The sequence below is a fragment of the Rutidosis leptorrhynchoides genome, chromosome 1 (genome assembly GCF_046630445.1).
Source record: "Rutidosis leptorrhynchoides isolate AG116_Rl617_1_P2 chromosome 1, CSIRO_AGI_Rlap_v1, whole genome shotgun sequence".
In the NCBI taxonomy this organism is placed as follows: domain Eukaryota; kingdom Viridiplantae; phylum Streptophyta; class Magnoliopsida; order Asterales; family Asteraceae; genus Rutidosis; species Rutidosis leptorrhynchoides.
In genome coordinates, this window is record NC_092333.1 from 171,471,132 (window position 1) to 171,491,271 (window position 20,140).

The 20,140-nt window shown below is 36.4% G+C and overlaps 1 protein-coding gene across 1 annotated transcript; it reads right to left on the bottom strand.

Moving 5' to 3' along the window:
- Positions 1-2,866: 2,866 nt before the first annotated feature.
- LOC139867010 (UDP-D-apiose/UDP-D-xylose synthase 2) lies at positions 2,867-6,731 on the bottom strand. The gene is made up of 9 exons (XM_071855321.1): positions 6,365-6,731; positions 5,381-5,473; positions 5,160-5,267; positions 4,310-4,424; positions 4,083-4,216; positions 3,871-3,972; positions 3,682-3,774; positions 3,445-3,580; positions 2,867-3,346 (listed from the first exon to the last, which is right to left on the bottom strand). The coding sequence occupies exons 1-9, from the start codon at positions 6,638-6,640 to the stop codon at positions 3,234-3,236; spliced, it is 1,170 nt and encodes a 389-aa protein (XP_071711422.1). The 5' UTR covers positions 6,641-6,731; the 3' UTR covers positions 2,867-3,233.
- Positions 6,732-20,140: the final 13,409 nt, after the last annotated feature.

A 20,140-nucleotide genomic window follows, 5' to 3' on the forward strand; every position in this document is an offset into this window, starting at 1 on the left:
TTGGACATGACCTCGTCGTAGTATTTTATGTATAATACTAATAATAATAATAATAAGATTAATAATAATATTAACCTTAATAATAATAATAATAATAATAATAATAATAATAATAATAATAATAATAATAATAATAATAATAATAATAATAATAATAATAATAATAATAATATAAATAATAGTATAAATATATATATCAGAGAGAAAGAAAGAAATAAATATGAAGGTGTAAGGATTCGGGCAGAACTCGTGGCCTTTTATAGACTTGGCCAGATTTTTAGGGCCATGCGATCGCATGGCTGTGATGCCCAATTCCCATGCGATCGCATGGGGTGCTGATCCATCTCACATTTTTTTGTACACTAGCTTGTCGACATGTTTTTTAATTATAAATATAATATATTTAATTTATATAATTAATTATATATTATATTAAATTCACATGCATAGTTGACTTGAAATTTTTGTTCCGATAAGTCGTACGTTGTTACTCGACTTATGTCCCGGTTTCGGTTTCTCGAACGCATTTTCGTACACTTAGAAAACTAATACTTTACGTTTCGTGACTCGTACCTTTGTCAAAATATAATCTTAAATTATCCATAAACTATACCACTCAAAGTATATCTTAAACTTTCGAGTGTTTTGGTCATTTACTTTTATAAATCATCCTCTCGTTATTTACCAATATAATAGTATTATTAAACGTTTTATAACCAAATTAATATTATATTTTATCATATTATTAAATATATATATTTTCAATATAAACATGTTTTAAATATACGTCGCAAGTTATTCATACAATTAATATTCCAACTTATCATATATATTCAAATAAATATTTAAACCAATAAGTTTAATGTACGGTATCAAACAATTAATACATTGTTACGTTTTCAAGTTATAGTATATATATATATATATGTATCTATATACATATAATTGTTCGCGAATCGTCGAGAACAACCGAAAGGTATTTGAATATATGAAATTAGTTCAAAAATTTTGAGATTCAGTTTTACAGACTTTGCTTATCGCGTCGAAAATATTAATCATAAAAAGATTAAGTTTAAATTTGGTCAGAAATTTCCGGGTCATCACACGTGGCTAAAGGAGCCGCGCCGTGACTTAAAGCCGCAACAAAATTTTTTCTCGTTTTTCAAATCTTTGTTTAATTCGCTTCGCACTCCAACAGTAATATAGTTTCTACTATATCAGTTCAAGCATATACTTGGTTGATGCATCACTTAGCTAGGTGATCTTGCTTCAATGTCTTCTCGTACTCTACGGATTTGAATAACTCTGAAATGTTTCCTTTACCAAAACCACAACATCCGGGCTTTAGAACCGGTTTAACACCATCTTTTAAGGAAGTGCACCCAATTCTCTATATTATCTCTATAAATATGGTTGGCCTGTTCAACCAACAACAATTTTATGAATTAATATTAGTACTAGTTTCGTTATAAATATTAAATAACATGTTTATTATTAGGTTGACCCAAGTCTAACGGTGAGTTTTGATCCATTAGGGTTGTCTAGGTTTGACCTGTTGATATCAGGATAACGCAACAACTAAATGTTGTTAAGTTCAAATGTCATTGGATATGTAGTATCCATTTTTATCTTTCAAAAAACTAGTTAAAGTTCACTAAACCAAATAACAAGATAAATCAACTATATATAATGGGTAACGATACATGGACTTGAGTCATTTTGAAACAAGCTATCACACTTTTAGACTTTTAGTTACTAATAGATGACTATAGTTTACAATAAGAATTGATTAAAATGTTTAAACCTTTTCAGCCAAAAAATCTCAAATATATAATTGTTTGTATTTTAATTTCTATTTAACACCTGTCACAACACTTGCATGGAAAATTTTATCCGTTATACCCGTTTCAAGTGTCCTGAAGAATTCCTTTTCCTTAACAGCAGTCTATAGTTATGCACTACATGTTTGTTAATATGTATCTACATGTATGTGTTTATTGGGTATAATGTAATCTATCACCCAAAGACTTTTTGAAAACTTGAAGCAAAGTGCCTTCATGATCTTTGTCAACCAAAATCCCCAAGTCTTCACACTCCTTTATCTGCTCATCACTCAACATACTCCCAACCCTCTTCTTCAAATTCCGGTAATACGTTGATGGTAGCGGTGGCATAAACTCGAACCCACCAAAACCACTCCTTTGTTTCATCTCTCTCAGATTCCAAAATATATCTCCACTCTCCAATGCCAAATGTTGTATCCCACTATCCCAGGTCCTTCATTGTGGTCCAAAAACTCGATGCGGTGGAACCTACGGATGGCGAACAACTCGGACATTGGATTGTTTCGGACTGAGGTTTTGAGACCGAGTGAGTTAGGTTTGATAACGAGCTCTTGTTTTTTACACATGGTTTTGGGTAACGGGCGAGAGTGAGGTATTCAGTTGTATATAGTTGCATAAACTTTACACTCAAAACCTTATTGTATCTTTACATGTTAGTTAATTACATTACTATAATTAATTATCTTGAAACTTCAACCGAAAGAAATGGAACCATACGACTTAAAAAAACATGAGAATCTGATCTACAACTATTTACAAGATATTGAAGACGACGTGCGTCTCCAAATAGCATTTAGCACTACATAACAAACAGCTAATATATAAATACAAATACAAATAAATATTAAAGATCACATATAATTGTTGGGAAGATCGGTATCTTACAAGTGGTTACTTTTTTTATCCTAACAAGACCACATTAGTGATAAGAGAAAAATACGTATAACCACATTCTGCTCATTTAAACATGTGAAATAGTATCTGCCCAAAGTTGAAAAATACCATACTTTCAGGCAAGAAGAAAATTAAATGAACAAGATCATATAAATAAATAATAAATAATATCTAAACAAAAAATTACAAGACACTCAACCATGATTGGAAGAGATATATGAAGGAGAGCAAAACAGAGGCAATCCTGCACACAGGCCATGTAAAAGTTGGTATACATATACCAATTCTCTGGTCATACAAGGCAAAATACAGTAGGGTTCTTAGTAGTTTCTAATACACGATGTTAGAAGTACAAGTTTCTTGGCAACTGTTGACATTTAAAAAAGGTTTATGCAAAAAAAGAAATTCTTTTGTATACGACGAATATAGAAAAAGAACCATACAGCAGCTGCAGCTCTACATGAGAACCAGAATCATTTTTTCCCTTTTAAGCTTTTAGTTTGCAGCTGGTTTTGCAATAGCTTGCTTGATGGCTTCAGCATATGTCCTGTGTTGATATGTAAGTGTGGATTCCAGCAAGTCCCACAGAGATGTCTTTGGATTCCAACCTGGCATTTATAAAAAATAACTCCAGGTTAGAGCTACAGCAACGCAAATCAATTGTAAATTAATCATATTTCACAACTTTGTAGATCTTAATTGTTACCTAATTGTTTGTTTATGATGGTCATATCTGGGATTCTTTTATCGCTGTCATCATAACCCTCCCCATAGAATTCTTTGGAGCTAACATCAACGGTGGGAGTCTCTATTGAATCTTCTCCACTTACTTTCGAATATACCTATCCAAAGCAACAGGATATGTATTAGTCCATGTAACAAACTAAACGTGAGTACAAATTCAAACCACATTGACAAAATTAGGATAGAAAGCTTCATTGACCTGAGTCATCATTTCAGCAAGCTGTCTGACTGTAACTTCATTGTTTGGGTTGCCCACATTAAAGATGTGACCACTAGCTCTGGCAGGGTTTTCCTGAAAAACAAAGCAAAGTTATTAACAGTTATCAAAAACAAGATTATTATCAATGTTGATATATGGTTTAGTAGAAGGGGTAAAAGTTAAACATACAATCATCAAAAGAACAGCTTCAATAGCATCCTTGATGTAGATAAAGGTTCTTTGTGATTCACCACCATCAACAAGCTTGAGTGGTTCCCTTCTCAAAAGGTTCTAGATAGGAAGAAAAGAAGATATCATTCGTACATAAACTTCCAGGAAAAAAGGATTTTAGAAAGAAAAAAAAAAAAAAAACAAATACTGAATGGGATATTAAAACTAACATTGCTAAAGCACGCAAGAACCCTTGGAACACCCTCACTGGGACCATCGATCCCTGGAATGAAATCCATCCTGGGGCCAATCCAATTGAAAGGTCTAACTATCGTGAACACAAGACCGTTTTCTGCACCTTCAGCTGCAAAGGGAAGATATAAAAGAAGTAAGCAAGCAAGCCACAATTGATGTTATAAAAATAATATAATATATCATATGGTTAGAATTGTCTCACCATAGATTAGCCTCTCTATCAACTGTTTGGCACATGCATAGGACCATCTCTGCTTCTCAACTGAGCCAAATATGCATGGAGAAGTATCTTCTTTAAGAATATAGTAAGCAGGATCCTGTACACATTATCACCCATATTAACGACTTCTCTAAGATTTACTTATCATAAATAAAACAATTAATTTGATAAGGGTAAACAAGTATACAAGTGCAGGATCCTGCAGATGAAAGTAATCATTTATATAGAAAAGACAAATACAGCAACAATAAGCAATTGACACAAATAGACAATCAGAGTATCCACATATTATAACATAATCCAGTTTATACCTACTATCATATCTATGTACTTCAGCACACTTTATTAAAAAACAAGATCCTTATTCAACCGTTAGCAGGTTAAACTTGATGGTTGACCATCATTATCCACCACCAAAAGCAAGATAAAAAAATTACACTCGTGATCCAATCGACAGCTCGCCCATACTAATACATGAAGCTTTCAAAACATTACATTTAAAATTGTTAATGAACAGGTTTTGTTATTAACTTAAGTAGCTTATTTGATAAAATTTCTGTGTTGTACGCACTATGGAGATCAAGATTCATAATGTTATATGTAAGAAGATTGAGCATAAAGCAAAAAACCTGAGGAATTATGATATCATCATATATTTTATAATTTGTACCAAGTATCAACATTAGAACACACACCAAATACACTCTTTAAAATGTCAAAAACACATCCATGGTAGAACATATTGTAGCCACAGCACCAGCATATATCTTACACCATAACGCAATAACAATACAATTCACTATGTCAAAGAAACAACCAAAGGATGTATTACCTGTCGCAGAGGACTATCTTTTGGAAGATAACTACCTATTGTCTTCCCATATACTTCACAAGTAGAGAAGTGAATGAGCCTCTTGTTGTTTTCTGAGCAGTACTTCACCTATAAATGAAAGTCACATAATTTTTTTGCATCAATAACCGTATAACTAGGCTTCAAGATATACACGGCTCAATAGTCAAGCCAAAGCAATGTAAGATAGAAGCAGTGCATACCACGGGGAGTGCATCTATGAAATTGCTATAGATCGTGTCAAGAGGACGTGTATTGTAATCTGCTGGAGTACATATAGCCGCCAGATTTATCGTCTTGAAATAGATCAAAAATAAAAAAAAATTAGACAACTCATCACCAAACAAAAAAGTAATACCAAAACTGATTTGCATTTACCACAATCACTGATAACTAACAATCATTAGCATTTTAATTATGCATTCTGGGCTAACTTACACCTTAAACACATTACATCATTAAGCTAAAATAACTGATTCACTTATAGAGATATAAATCACACGATAAACTGATTTTAACAATTATATCAGCATTAACTAGGATATGTTTAGCTAACTTCCACTTTAAACATATCACATAGTTACAATAACGAACTTGCTGATCTGCATTCGTCAATAGTCAACACAGAATCACACCAATCAACAAGTATTAGCAATGATAATCTTATTATATAAGTAACTCATTCTTATAATCAGAACAAACTTACACCTTAATAATCATCATATAACTATCTTATTTTTATTATCAGAACAACCTTACACCTTAATAATCATATCAAATCATGAAGTATCAAAGCAAAACTCACCGATCTGCATTTAGTGAAGTCAAATCAAGCAATTCATCGGGTATCAACAATTATTAGGATATAATTGCTCTATTTCAAACTAAACCTCATGAAGTAACAATACATAATTCACTTGTCTACATTCAGTGATACATTTTCATCCAACTCACTGAGCTCTAACAACTATTAGCACTTCCTGTATTTAATTAATTATTAAATTAATTGATGTGAAGTAAGTTAACTTACACTTCCAGCATATCACATCATGATGTAACAATAACATAATTTTTATGTAGCAATACAATATAAGCATGCACTATATCTTACTTCTATACTTCCTCCAGATACATAACAAAATACAGTATAAAAACAACAAATCAGGAGAAAATGATTGACGAATTACCAGATCGGAGGTTTTAATCAGTCCTTCAAGACGCGAGTCGTTTTTGATATTCAAACGATGAAACTGAATTCGTCCGGTCCAAGGAAGAGAGTCCGGTTCAAGTAAGTGTTTGATCTTATCATTATAAACATCAACAGCTAACACAGTGTGTGGTGTTTCGTTCATCAATTTCTCACACAAATGCGAGCCGATGAATCCTCCGGCACCGATCATACAAATAGTCATCGGTTTTATCGTATTACCGTCCAGATCTACTCTCGCCGTCGACGATGCCATCTCGCTTTCGTTTTTTTTTTCTCACTCAGACGCACGTGATTGATTGTGTATGTATAGGTTTTGAAATGTGTACGTATAGGATAGGATTGGATTTGAGTGAAAGGAGGAAGGTATATAAATGCGAAGGGGAAAAGGAGGGAGAAAGAAAGAGGTTCACACTTGACAGGGTGATGGGGCCCACTGTTTGTAATTAGCTGTGCGTGAAACTGATATGTGTGTGTGTGTGATGATTCTCTGGACTCGCGAGTAAGATTATTTTGAGAGGTCTTTGTGATCTAACGACGCGGAATAGGCGGTGATTGTAATGTATGGTTGGGATTAGACCACTAGATCGCAGCTGGACACTGTCGGTTATCATGTGTTACTCCGTATTTTATAATCTAACGATAGAATAAAATAAAATAATAATAAAATAAAATAGAATAAAAAGATAAAATTTAAATAATATATTAATATTAATATAATATAAAATTTAAACTATAAAATAAATTAATAAATAATAATAATAATAATATAATATCTATTCTATTATTCTATTATTATTATTTTATTATTATTATTATTGTGTTACTCCGTAATAGATAATAAATAGTAGTGTAATATTAACTTAGAGTCTAATCCAGAAGCTGTTGTCCGAGAGATAATTATTTGAAACGAGCAAACGTATAATACCACATGGAGCTGGAACCAAGACTTAATAGGAAGAACGCGGGCAGAATTTGACTCACTTATCCATGCACTAAACTCGTATGTTAAACAAGACACGGTTATGGATTCTTGGATCTCGAATTTTTCATCGAATGGTAAGTTCACTACTAAAGAACTATCGAGCTTAATTGACGAACGAATCATTGGCAACGGGAGATCGAATCAAGAAACATTAAAAAAATAATCTGGTCCCTTTGAAAGTTGGTATCTTCATATGGAGGGTATTGAAGCGGAGGATACCGGTGCGTACCGAAATTAATAAAAGAGGTATTGACCTTGACTTCGTTATGTGCCCTTTATGTGATGATGACGTGGAATCGATTGATCTACATTAATTTTTTGTTGATTTGCATTGGGAAAAAAATATACAAATGGAGGGGATTGGGGCCGGTTACAAACATGAGTATAAACGAAGCATTCCGAGGTAATTGTAACTGAACTCTATCCTCACTTGGCTTGAAGGTTTGGCAAGTGATAGAATGAATATATGGGTATTATATATGGAGGATTCGGAATCAAAAAGTCTTTCAAAACACGTGTTGTGTAACGACCCAACCCGTTATCCAACCAAAAATACTAATTTTTTTTTTTTTTTTTTTTTTTTTTTTTTTTTTTAACAAAAATCTGATTTTAGCCAAATGGAGCACCGTTCCAAAGCCTGCTGTCCAAAATGTCATTTTCACGCGAAAAGATCTCCCGCTTCCCGGCACTTTTAGACGAAACGGTTTTCACAACGCATTAAAGTAAGTAAAACTAACACGTTTTCATAATAAAAAAAGTTTTACAACACCGAGCCCACATCGACCCAAATTACGACAAAGTGACCATTTCGACCCATTTTAGTTTAATGCAAACATAGACTGAGCATGGCGATTGGGGATACGCTACCCAATCCTAATCAAATCCAACAGCACGCCTTCTAAAGCAAACTACGCAAGTCCACTAGTCCCCACACTTACCCGAGCCATCACCTCCACGCAAATCTATAAAAACGTAAACAACGAGAGGGTAAGCAAAACGCTTAGTGAATGCAATAATGATACATATACATATATAATGTACCTACTTGCATACACTTACTCACATACCGCATACATGCTAGCAATATAATTAGCAAATCATCTCAAGTATCAAGCTAATAACCTCCAATATCGCAAGCTAGCATAAACAATAGCATATACTCAAATAATATAATATGCTACACTACAACACATACACAAACCATATGGTTAACCATAAACGCTATGGAGCTACCGGCTCATGGTTCACACCATACGTAATGTTATGACGCTACCGGCTCCATGGTTCACGCCACTACGCATTTGAGTCATACTCTTTTATAGTGCTACCGGCTCCTTGGTTCACACTTTAGCGCTACCGGCTCGTGTTTCACACCTCATTTTATAGTGCTACCGGCTCCTTGGTTCACACTTTGGCGCTACCGGCTCGTGGTTCACACCTCATTTTATAGTGCAACCGGCTCGTGGTTTGAGACGACCCGTCCCAATCCATAAGAACGAATACAATAACATATGGATACATTGCGAGGTATCTTGAAAGGACCCGTTCATATACATTATAAACGATTCACAATAGTTGATTACATCGCTAGGTATTTGACCTCTATATGATACATTTTACAAACATTGCATTCGTTTTTAAAAGACAAACTTTATTCACATCTAAAGTTGACGGCATGCATACCATTTCATAATACATCCAACTATAATTGACTTAATAATAATCTTGATGAAATCAATGACTCGAATGCAACGTCTTTCGAAATATGCCATGAATGACTCCAAGTAATATCCTTAAAATGAGCTAATGCACAGCGGAAGATTTCTTTCAAACCTGAGAATAAACATGATTTCAAGTGTCAACCAAAAGGTTGGTGAGTTCATTAGTTTATCATAATCATTCATTTCCATTATTTTAATAAACCACAAGATTTTTATTAAACATAATTCCAATAGCAGAATCCTCTCGTCTGTATAAAGGTAAAATCATTTCCAATAATATAATAGACCACAAAATTTTCATTTTTCATAAACATAATCCTCAAGCAGAATCCTCTCGTATGCATTAAGGTAAAATCATTCATATGGTGGACACCTGGTAACCGACATTAACAAGATGCATATAGAATATCCCCAAAACAGAATCCTCTCGTCTGTATAACAGAATCCTCTCGTCTGTATAAAAATCGAAGTACTAAAGCATCCGTACCTCGGATGGGGTTTGTTAGGCCCATAGATCTATCTTTAGGATTCGCATCAATTAGGGGTACTGTTACCTAATTCTTAGGTTACCAAGCTAAAAGGGTGATATTCGATTTCGATAATCCAATCATAGAATGTAATCTTTGAGTACTTGTGTCTATTTCGTCAAACATTTATAAAATCAGCGCATGTATTCTCAGTCTCAAAAATATATATTGCAAAAGCATTTTAAAAGGGAGCAAATGAAACTCACAATACTGTATTTTGTAGTAAAAATACATATGACATCATTGAACAAGTGCAATGTTGGCCTTGGATTCACGAACCTATATTAATTATATATATTTATATGTTTGATCAATGGCTGTCTAACAATTTAGGTGAAGTCGTAGTGTATCACAATCCTAATGCTCGAGACTAAATATGCAAAAGTCAACAAAAATCATATTGACCAAAATTGTAACAACCCAAACCAAACCACGACAATTCCTGTTAAATTTCTCAACAAAAAAAAAATTTTCTGGTGCAGTTCATTCGCGCGGCGCGCCAGGTGGGCGCGCGGCGCGCCAAATCACCTGGACAGCCCGCTGTCCCCGGAAGTCAATTTAACGAAAATGTTTGACTAGTTCCCGCCATTTTTAGCCAAAACGCTTTTAACCGTACATTAATATATGTAAAACTAGCACATAACTAAGGTTTGAGCGAGTTTTACAAAGTGGGGCCCACACGTGCCCAAATTACCCTTTAAGTATAAAAATACAATTTTAGACCATAAGACTCTTAATACAAGACAAAGCCGAGCATGGCGATTGGGGGTACACTACCCAATCCTAATAAATCCAAAAGCAAGCCTTCTACGCAAACTATGCAAGTCCTCTAATCCTTGCGCTTACCCGAGCCACCATCCGCATGCAATCTATAAAAAGAGTCAACAACGAGAGGGTAAGCTAACGCTTAGTGAATGATAATATACTACATACATATATATGTATAAAATGAATACACCACGCAAAACAAATACCGCATACCGAAGCATCCAAGTATAAAGCATCTACACTAAGCATACCGTACGATCTAAGCAACGAGCTAAAGATACAACACTAACATGAGTCCACCAACGACAAAGTGAACATCGCCAAATAGCTACACCCGGAGGGTTAGCTACAACACAACATTACATTAATATATATATCAATATAAACGAACAAGGTTAACACCTTAACCCAATACCGAGAACTAAATACCACAATGAAGATTGGCCGAACTACACGAGCCTTAGTAATCCGAACCACACGAGATTACTATCTTCACAACATCGAGGTTGGCCGAACCACACGAGCCTTAGTAATCCGAAACCACACGAGATTACTACCTCAACAAGATGACCGAACTACACGAGTCACCATGAATCCGAACTACACGAGATTCATTCGATAAGATGACCGAAACTACACGCGTCATCGTGAATCCGAAACCACACGCGATTCACTTCTCCAACTCAAACCCACGGTCACGGGATTATAAAATCCACCACATCGGGGCTACAACATCTAAATCACAACCATGTGTGATAACGTACACACGAACGAATACTTCCCCAAAGATGGTCAACCAAAACGCACAACCGTGCCAATTGGACTCATACACAAGTCCATCAAGTCCACCTACATGTGAAGTGAGCTCTATAGCCGAGAATCACTTCACCCGACCCGCACCCATCCTACACATACATATGTACATAGGATAATATCACTCACCTTGAAGTCTTGAAGAGTGCTTCCAAGTAATCCGCAACTCGCCAATGGAAAGTACCTATTCCATTATCACAATTACAACAATACACTTAGAGTGGGTTTACAAATCAACCCAATTCGCCACTTAGTGCAATTTCGACCCAAATGCACTTCCGAGCACAAACCGTGCCCAAACTAACCAATAATCACTAACGCAAGTGAGAATGGTCATAATATGCCAATTAAACCCGGTCACAAGTGCCAAACACGTGTCATACCCATTTTGACACTTAAACCCTAATTTTGACCCATAAAGGTCAAAATCTCGTCCTTTATAAGTTTTGACACCAAAACACATTTAACTCGGTCTTATACTTCAACTTAATCCATTTTAAGTTCATAAACCTCATTAAGTCACCAAATGGGTCATAATCACCACCAAACCCTAATTTGACCCAAAGTCAAAGTTAGTCAATCAAATAACCCTAAATAGGTTTCAACACTTCCATAATCACTAATCCAAGTGATAAATCCCAAGATTAAAGCCTAATCAAGGCCAAATCGTCAATCAACCCAAAACCCGCCAAGTGACAAGAATAACTAGTCACCATAAACCCATTTCATCATCTAAGAGGTTTTCACAACAAATCAAACTTAAACCCTAACTTTATAACAAATTAAACAAATGAAATTCGGAGTTTGAGCTTACCAATACTATCACCGTGTAGCCGAGAACGAAAGGAACAACTTTAAAACCCGAGACTTTGAACGATTCGAGCTTCTTCCTCACCAAAACCTCCAATCTCTCTCTAAACTCTTACTCTCTCTCTAAAATGGATGAAGATGATGAGTGGATGTGAATGGGATCCAAAACTGATCCAAACTAGCTCATAAGCCTCACAAATCCGGCCTCAAGTGAAATTACCCATTTGCCCTTCATTTAAACCAATTAAGAAAACAAGGGATTCTGTCAGCAGCAAACGGCGCGGCGCGCCGAATCCCCGCGCGGCGCGCGACCTAACTGAAACAGATTCTTTTGCATTTTAAACTTTATATAAATAATCCGCGAAACCCAATCTCGAACGTCTTAATACACAAACAAGCAAGATAAATATTCGGGTCTTACAACTCTCCCCCACTTAAACTCGATCACGTCCTCGTGATCCTCATCACTTAACCAAGTGGACCTCACCCTACGGTCCTCGACATAAGTCCCAATCCGACTTTCCTAAGCAATTCCTTTCCAACGAATCGCCTTCCACAACTAAATCGTCACCCGCGATTTATCAAAACCACAATCCGAGCACTAAAACCATGCTCATTCCCTAACATCAGGAAAACTCAACCAATCTCGTACCGAGATATAAATCCCTTAGCGTACTATTACCGAGTACAACGCTAAAAGCAACCAAGTCTCAACCCAAGGTCAACAACCCGAAACGATGAAACCGAACCAAACGAATCCTTACGGACAACACCACTTAACAACATCCATTGTAGTGCGCAATACGACCCATACGCAGCTACCGTAACAACACAAACCCACGGTTAGAAACCGATAGCGCCCAAAACGGCTATGGGAACACAAGTCCCAAGGTGTACGAAATCATCTATCGTCACACCCGTAACAAACATGTGAGCGAAATACGACTATCGCACCACTAATCATACCACGTGGTCCTCACGACCCCACCATCGGTGTATCAAACAACCGATAGATCAAACAACACGGTCCTTACGACCCCACCATCGGTGTATCAAACAACCAATGGATCACACAACACACGAAGGCTGGCCGAAAACACACGCGCCTTAGTGAATCCGAACTACACTCGACTCACTACCTTCAACACAACAACAATCGGGAATGGCCGAACTACACGCGCCATAGTGAATCCGAACTACACGAGAGTCACTATCCCGGAGGAATGACCGAACTACACGAGTCAATTGTGAATCCGAACTACACGAGACTCACTCCTCAATACAATGACCGAAACCACACGAGTCATTTGTGAATCCGAAACCACACGCGATCCACTTCCACAATATGATGACCGAAACCACACGCGTCATCGTGAATCCGAAACCACACGCGATCCACTACTATGGCGAAGTCAGCGGACCCGAAGATCATGCTTCACCAAATCTCAACACCGGATAAAGTCAGCGGACCCGAAGATCATGCTTTACCGATCACGTACTCCCGTGATGAAGTCAGCGGACCCTAAAGATCATGCTCCATCACTCAACCGTACCATAATGAAGTCAGCGGACCCCGAAGGTCATGCTTCATAAATCATCAATACCACGATGAAGTCAGCGGACCCTAAAGATCATGCTTCATCGATCACATACGCACTTTCGGCCTCAAACAACGAGTAGTGCAACATCGCGCCCTGCTACACTATAGTGAATCCTAACGGATACCACTAACCATCCCCACAATCGAGCAAGAACCACCTATATCAAACATAGGTACCAAACAATGATTCCCCAAAAGAGAATCCGACACACACCTCCCTTAACCGAAGGATTTCACCTTGCTCACCAAACACGTCCATTATCTCTCAACGAGATTTACCACATTACCACCTCAGTGGTAATTCCAATCCAATATCATAAGTACAATTTAACCAAAATTGTACTCTACCACAAGTTGACCAAAACTAGGTCTCGACGAAATTTCCGGATCTACTAAAAACATCATCCGAAATATCACACTAAAACTTCCTCGTGCGGAAATGCGACTCCCCCTCTTGGAACCACGTTCCTATATCACACTCGTACAACCGTACAATGCTACCAAAGGTAGACTTTACCAGCGATTGGGTACTCACGACCCATCACTACACCTTGCTCCAACCTTGAGCATACGAAGGATTTCAAACAATCCTTAAACATTTCGAACGAAAAGTGTACCACGCATTACACAAACTACACCCTCGCAATCATCCAATTACTATAGTTGTCAATTTCACCGAGTCACCCGTGTACTTAAGGGTTCCTCCCGGTACCCTAAGTACAATGTAACTACAACACAATCGGAGTCGACACCACGCTAGTAGGTATAAAAGAGGCACCTAATGTCGCGTCATAAAGACTCCATTACCAACGCCCATCGAGATTTAAAACACTCGATCTCAAGGGTTCCAACCAACCGACGAACCTCATGATTCGTCAACTTCGACACGCAAGCGAACACGCGCTTATCAATCGAACACCAAAACCATTTCCGTGGCTTGGTAGAAATATACCCCAAATACTAAGGAACGCTTGGTTGCACCAAGTCTTACGCCCTTCGCCCGACAATCAAACATCACCTTAGGGTACTTCCATTAGGAACGTCACCCATGGCATGACATACACAACAAAGGCATGCAACTCAAACTCAAACGGCATTTAATAAATAATCAAAAGACATATTTATCAAAATTAAACGTACCTTAACGTCTCCTCGCCGCACCCGTCCCCGCTAACTTGGGACATTCCGACTTACGATGTCCTTCCTTTTGGCAATTGAAGCACACCATACTACCACCCTTTGGTACCGAACATTCCCAAGACTTGTGACCCCTTACGCCACAATTGTAACATCTAGCCGTACTAGAATCCGATATACCCGTTCGCGTACCACCCGTGCTCCCACTCGGACCCTTAGTCCTCTTACTCGGAGCACCATAAGAAACAACTCTTCTCTCACTTGAAGATTCACCCCTCTTCGATCGTGAATACGACTCGAAACCTCTAGCCAAGTCGAATAATTCCGAAAACGATTTCGCTTGACCCCGACTAATCTTACTTTTCAAGTCATCATTCAAGGTCCGGTAGAAATCCCCCATCAACAAACGATCATTTCCCAAATACTCCGGACAAAAACGAGCCTTTGCCATAAAGGTCGCCTTAAGAGTACTCAATTCCATAGATCCTTGTCGCAAGTTTCGCAACTCATTACGCAATTCCCACAAATCGGCCGAAGTCCGGAACTCCTCAAAGAATTCCTCCTTAAACTCATCCCACGATAAGGCCATAAACGTCTCACCACCGACAAGATCAATCTTACCATCCAACCAATCCCTTGCCCTACCACGCAACAAACTCGTAGCGAGTCTCGTCTTCCTCTCGGGAGGGCAATCAATAGTACGAAAACACCCTTCGACATCCGAAATCCAAGTTGTGCTTACCAAAGGATCCGGCTTTCCGTCGTACATCGGGGGTTTAGTCCTCATGAAGCTTTTAAGATAACGCTCCATTTCACTACTACTTTGAAGTTCGGAATACTTCCTTTCCATTCTTTCTTCCAATCCACGCATTTGCTCCGCAACGGCGGCCGCAACTCTAGCGTTAAACTCCGCGTCGTTCGTATCGATCCCACTTCCCGTCGCCATTCTAAGGAATGCAAAACGATTAGATCACGAACGTATAAGTAAACACGCACAACCCCGACCCATCTTGCTAAGCACTCGTCGTACATCACTTGTTAGACACGATTTGCACCCGTAATAAGGTTTGCAAGTTCTTATTACGCACACATGCCGCATCGACTCGTTAGTACAACGACCGTCTCGCTCGATGATATACACAAACATAACCAAAATTCTACGCGGTACAAACACACGCGAGAATTATTATCACAACACAACAACATATTAATAATATCCGCATTACTAATATAAACGTTAGTCAACCTATAGCCAAGGCACTAACCAAACCCATTCCGACCCGTAATCCTACAAGTCCCGCAACAAATTAAGCACACACAAAAGTCTAAGTCTAGGCACCTATCTCAAGTCACCTAAATCCCTTAGACCATGCTCTGATACCACTTGTAACAACCCAAACCAAACCACGACAATTCCTGTTAAATTTCTCAACAAAAAAAAAATTTTCTGGTGCAGTTCATTCGCGCGGCGCGCCAGGTGGGCGCGCGGCGCGCCAAATCACCTGGACAGCCCGCTGTCCCCGGAAGTCAATTTAACGAAAATGTTTGACTAGTTCCCGCCATTTTTAGCCAAAACGCTTTTAACCGTACATTAATATATGTAAAACTAGCACATAACTAAGGTTTGAGCGAGTTTTACAAAGTGGGGCCCACACGTGCCCAAATTACCCTTTAAGTATAAAAATACAATTTTAGACCATAAGACTCTTAATACAAGACAAAGCCGAGCATGGCGATTGGGGGTACACTACCCAATCCTAATAAATCCAAAAGCAAGCCTTCTACGCAAACTATGCAAGTCCTCTAATCCTTGCGCTTACCCGAGCCACCATCCGCATGCAATCTATAAAAAGAGTCAACAACGAGAGGGTAAGCTAACGCTTAGTGAATGATAATATACTACATACATATATATGTATAAAATGAATACACCACGCAAAACAAATACCGCATACCGAAGCATCCAAGTATAAAGCATCTACACTAAGCATACCGTACGATCTAAGCAACGAGCTAAAGATACAACACTAACATGAGTCCACCAACGACAAAGTGAACATCGCCAAATAGCTACACCCGGAGGGTTAGCTACAACACAACATTACATTAATATATATATCAATATAAACGAACAAGGTTAACACCTTAACCCAATACCGAGAACTAAATACCACAATGAAGATTGGCCGAACTACACGAGCCTTAGTAATCCGAACCACACGAGATTACTATCTTCACAACATCGAGGTTGGCCGAACCACACGAGCCTTAGTAATCCGAAACCACACGAGATTACTACCTCAACAAGATGACCGAACTACACGAGTCACCATGAATCCGAACTACACGAGATTCATTCGATAAGATGACCGAAACTACACGCGTCATCGTGAATCCGAAACCACACGCGATTCACTTCTCCAACTCAAACCCACGGTCACGGGATTATAAAATCCACCACATCGGGGCTACAACATCTAAATCACAACCATGTGTGATAACGTACACACGAACGAATACTTCCCCAAAGATGGTCAACCAAAACGCACAACCGTGCCAATTGGACTCATACACAAGTCCATCAAGTCCACCTACATGTGAAGTGAGCTCTATAGCCGAGAATCACTTCACCCGACCCGCACCCATCCTACACATACATATGTACATAGGATAATATCACTCACCTTGAAGTCTTGAAGAGTGCTTCCAAGTAATCCGCAACTCGCCAATGGAAAGTACCTATTCCATTATCACAATTACAACAATACACTTAGAGTGGGTTTACAAATCAACCCAATTCGCCACTTAGTGCAATTTCGACCCAAATGCACTTCCGAGCACAAACCGTGCCCAAACTAACCAATAATCACTAACGCAAGTGAGAATGGTCATAATATGCCAATTAAACCCGGTCACAAGTGCCAAACACGTGTCATACCCATTTTGACACTTAAACCCTAATTTTGACCCATAAAGGTCAAAATCTCGTCCTTTATAAGTTTTGACACCAAAACACATTTAACTCGGTCTTATACTTCAACTTAATCCATTTTAAGTTCATAAACCTCATTAAGTCACCAAATGGGTCATAATCACCACCAAACCCTAATTTGACCCAAAGTCAAAGTTAGTCAATCAAATAACCCTAAATAGGTTTCAACACTTCCATAATCACTAATCCAAGTGATAAATCCCAAGATTAAAGCCTAATCAAGGCCAAATCGTCAATCAACCCAAAACCCGCCAAGTGACAAGAATAACTAGTCACCATAAACCCATTTCATCATCTAAGAGGTTTTCACAACAAATCAAACTTAAACCCTAACTTTATAACAAATTAAACAAATGAAATTCGGAGTTTGAGCTTACCAATACTATCACCGTGTAGCCGAGAACGAAAGGAACAACTTTAAAACCCGAGACTTTGAACGATTCGAGCTTCTTCCTCACCAAAACCTCCAATCTCTCTCTAAACTCTTACTCTCTCTCTAAAATGGATGAAGATGATGAGTGGATGTGAATGGGATCCAAAACTGATCCAAACTAGCTCATAAGCCTCACAAATCCGGCCTCAAGTGAAATTACCCATTTGCCCTTCATTTAAACCAATTAAGAAAACAAGGGATTCTGTCAGCAGCAAACGGCGCGGCGCGCCGAATCCCCGCGCGGCGCGCGACCTAACTGAAACAGATTCTTTTGCATTTTAAACTTTATATAAATAATCCGCGAAACCCAATCTCGAACGTCTTAATACACAAACAAGCAAGATAAATATTCAGGTCTTACAAAAATGTCTTCCAAAATTTATACAAGATTATTATATAGTTTAAATATAGTCGTTTTATTTAAATAAATATTTTTAATAGATTTTATTAAAGTAAATAATATAGTTCTTTTATTAATAAATAAAATTTTATATTAAAATTTATATAATAAAAATATACTTTTATATATCTTAAGTAATAAAATTTATAAAGTTCATTTAATATCATAAAAATAATATAATAGGTATTATTAATGTAATTATATTATACGTAGTAAAATATCTTTGTATCACATATTTATTTGATAAAATAATATTGATAATAATAATAATAAGTAAAAGTTGTATTATTTTGTAAAAATTATTATTATTCTACTAATAAAAATAAAAAAAATTATATTTTCTAAAAATGATAAAATGATAATTTTTATTAACAATAGTACTAAAATGATAATAATAATAATAATAATAATAATAATAATAATAATAATGATGTTTCATATTAACAATGATATCTTTATTAAAAATAATAATTTTAGTAAAAATGATGGTTTTAATATTAATAATACTTTTAATAGTAATAATAGTAAAATAATTAAAACGATATTTTTCCTTTAAATCAGTATCTTACAATATCTTAATTTCATCTTGATACTCATACTCATTATTTCCTAATCGCTTCGTTTAATAGCTTTTAGTCGTCTTTTATATCGCGTTTATATTAATAATAATAATAGTAATCATAATAATTAGATGTTACTAATATTAGTTTTAATTATAATAATACTAATAATAATATTATTAATGATAATACTAATAACTATTTGAATGATAATAATAATAATAATAACACTAATGATAACCTTAACGATAATAACGATAGTAATAATAATAAAAATAACAATAATATCCTTTATTAATAACGACAATGATAATAATAATAATAATAATAATAATAATAATAATAATAATAATAATAATAATAATAATAATAATAATAATAATAATAATAATAATAATTAGATTATAACGACGATAATAATAATAATAATCATTTTTAATAATAATACAAAAATTTAATTGACTATAACTTCTAAACCGTTCATCGAAACCATTCGATATCTAAATGAAAAGTTCTCAAATTTTCGCTAGCTTTCCAACAACATGCATATCATATACCTTATCTTAATAGCATATGTATTTAATTCAAGATTCGACATAACCTATCTAACAATAATAACGAGCGTATAAGCATGCATAATCCTATATATATACTCGAGCACTAGTCTGGGATACACTAATAATATATAAAAGTTAAGTTATGAGTGCTCACTTATCGATATTGAGATTCAATATTGCAGGAAAAGTACGTAAAACCAACGGAGATGATAAACACTAGTTTGACTCACGAGCAATACTCCCGAACCATACCCATAACCTCCATAGCTATAACCCATAATTTCCTTAGCTCTATCCCACTCGAAAAACAATTTCGAAATCACTTGGACAGCACTCCGTCATAATATTTTATGTATACTAATAATATCTTGAAATAATACGGAGTAAATATATATATATGTAAATCGATTGAGAGAGTTTAGAGAAAAATATTTTCAAGTTTTTATGAAATAA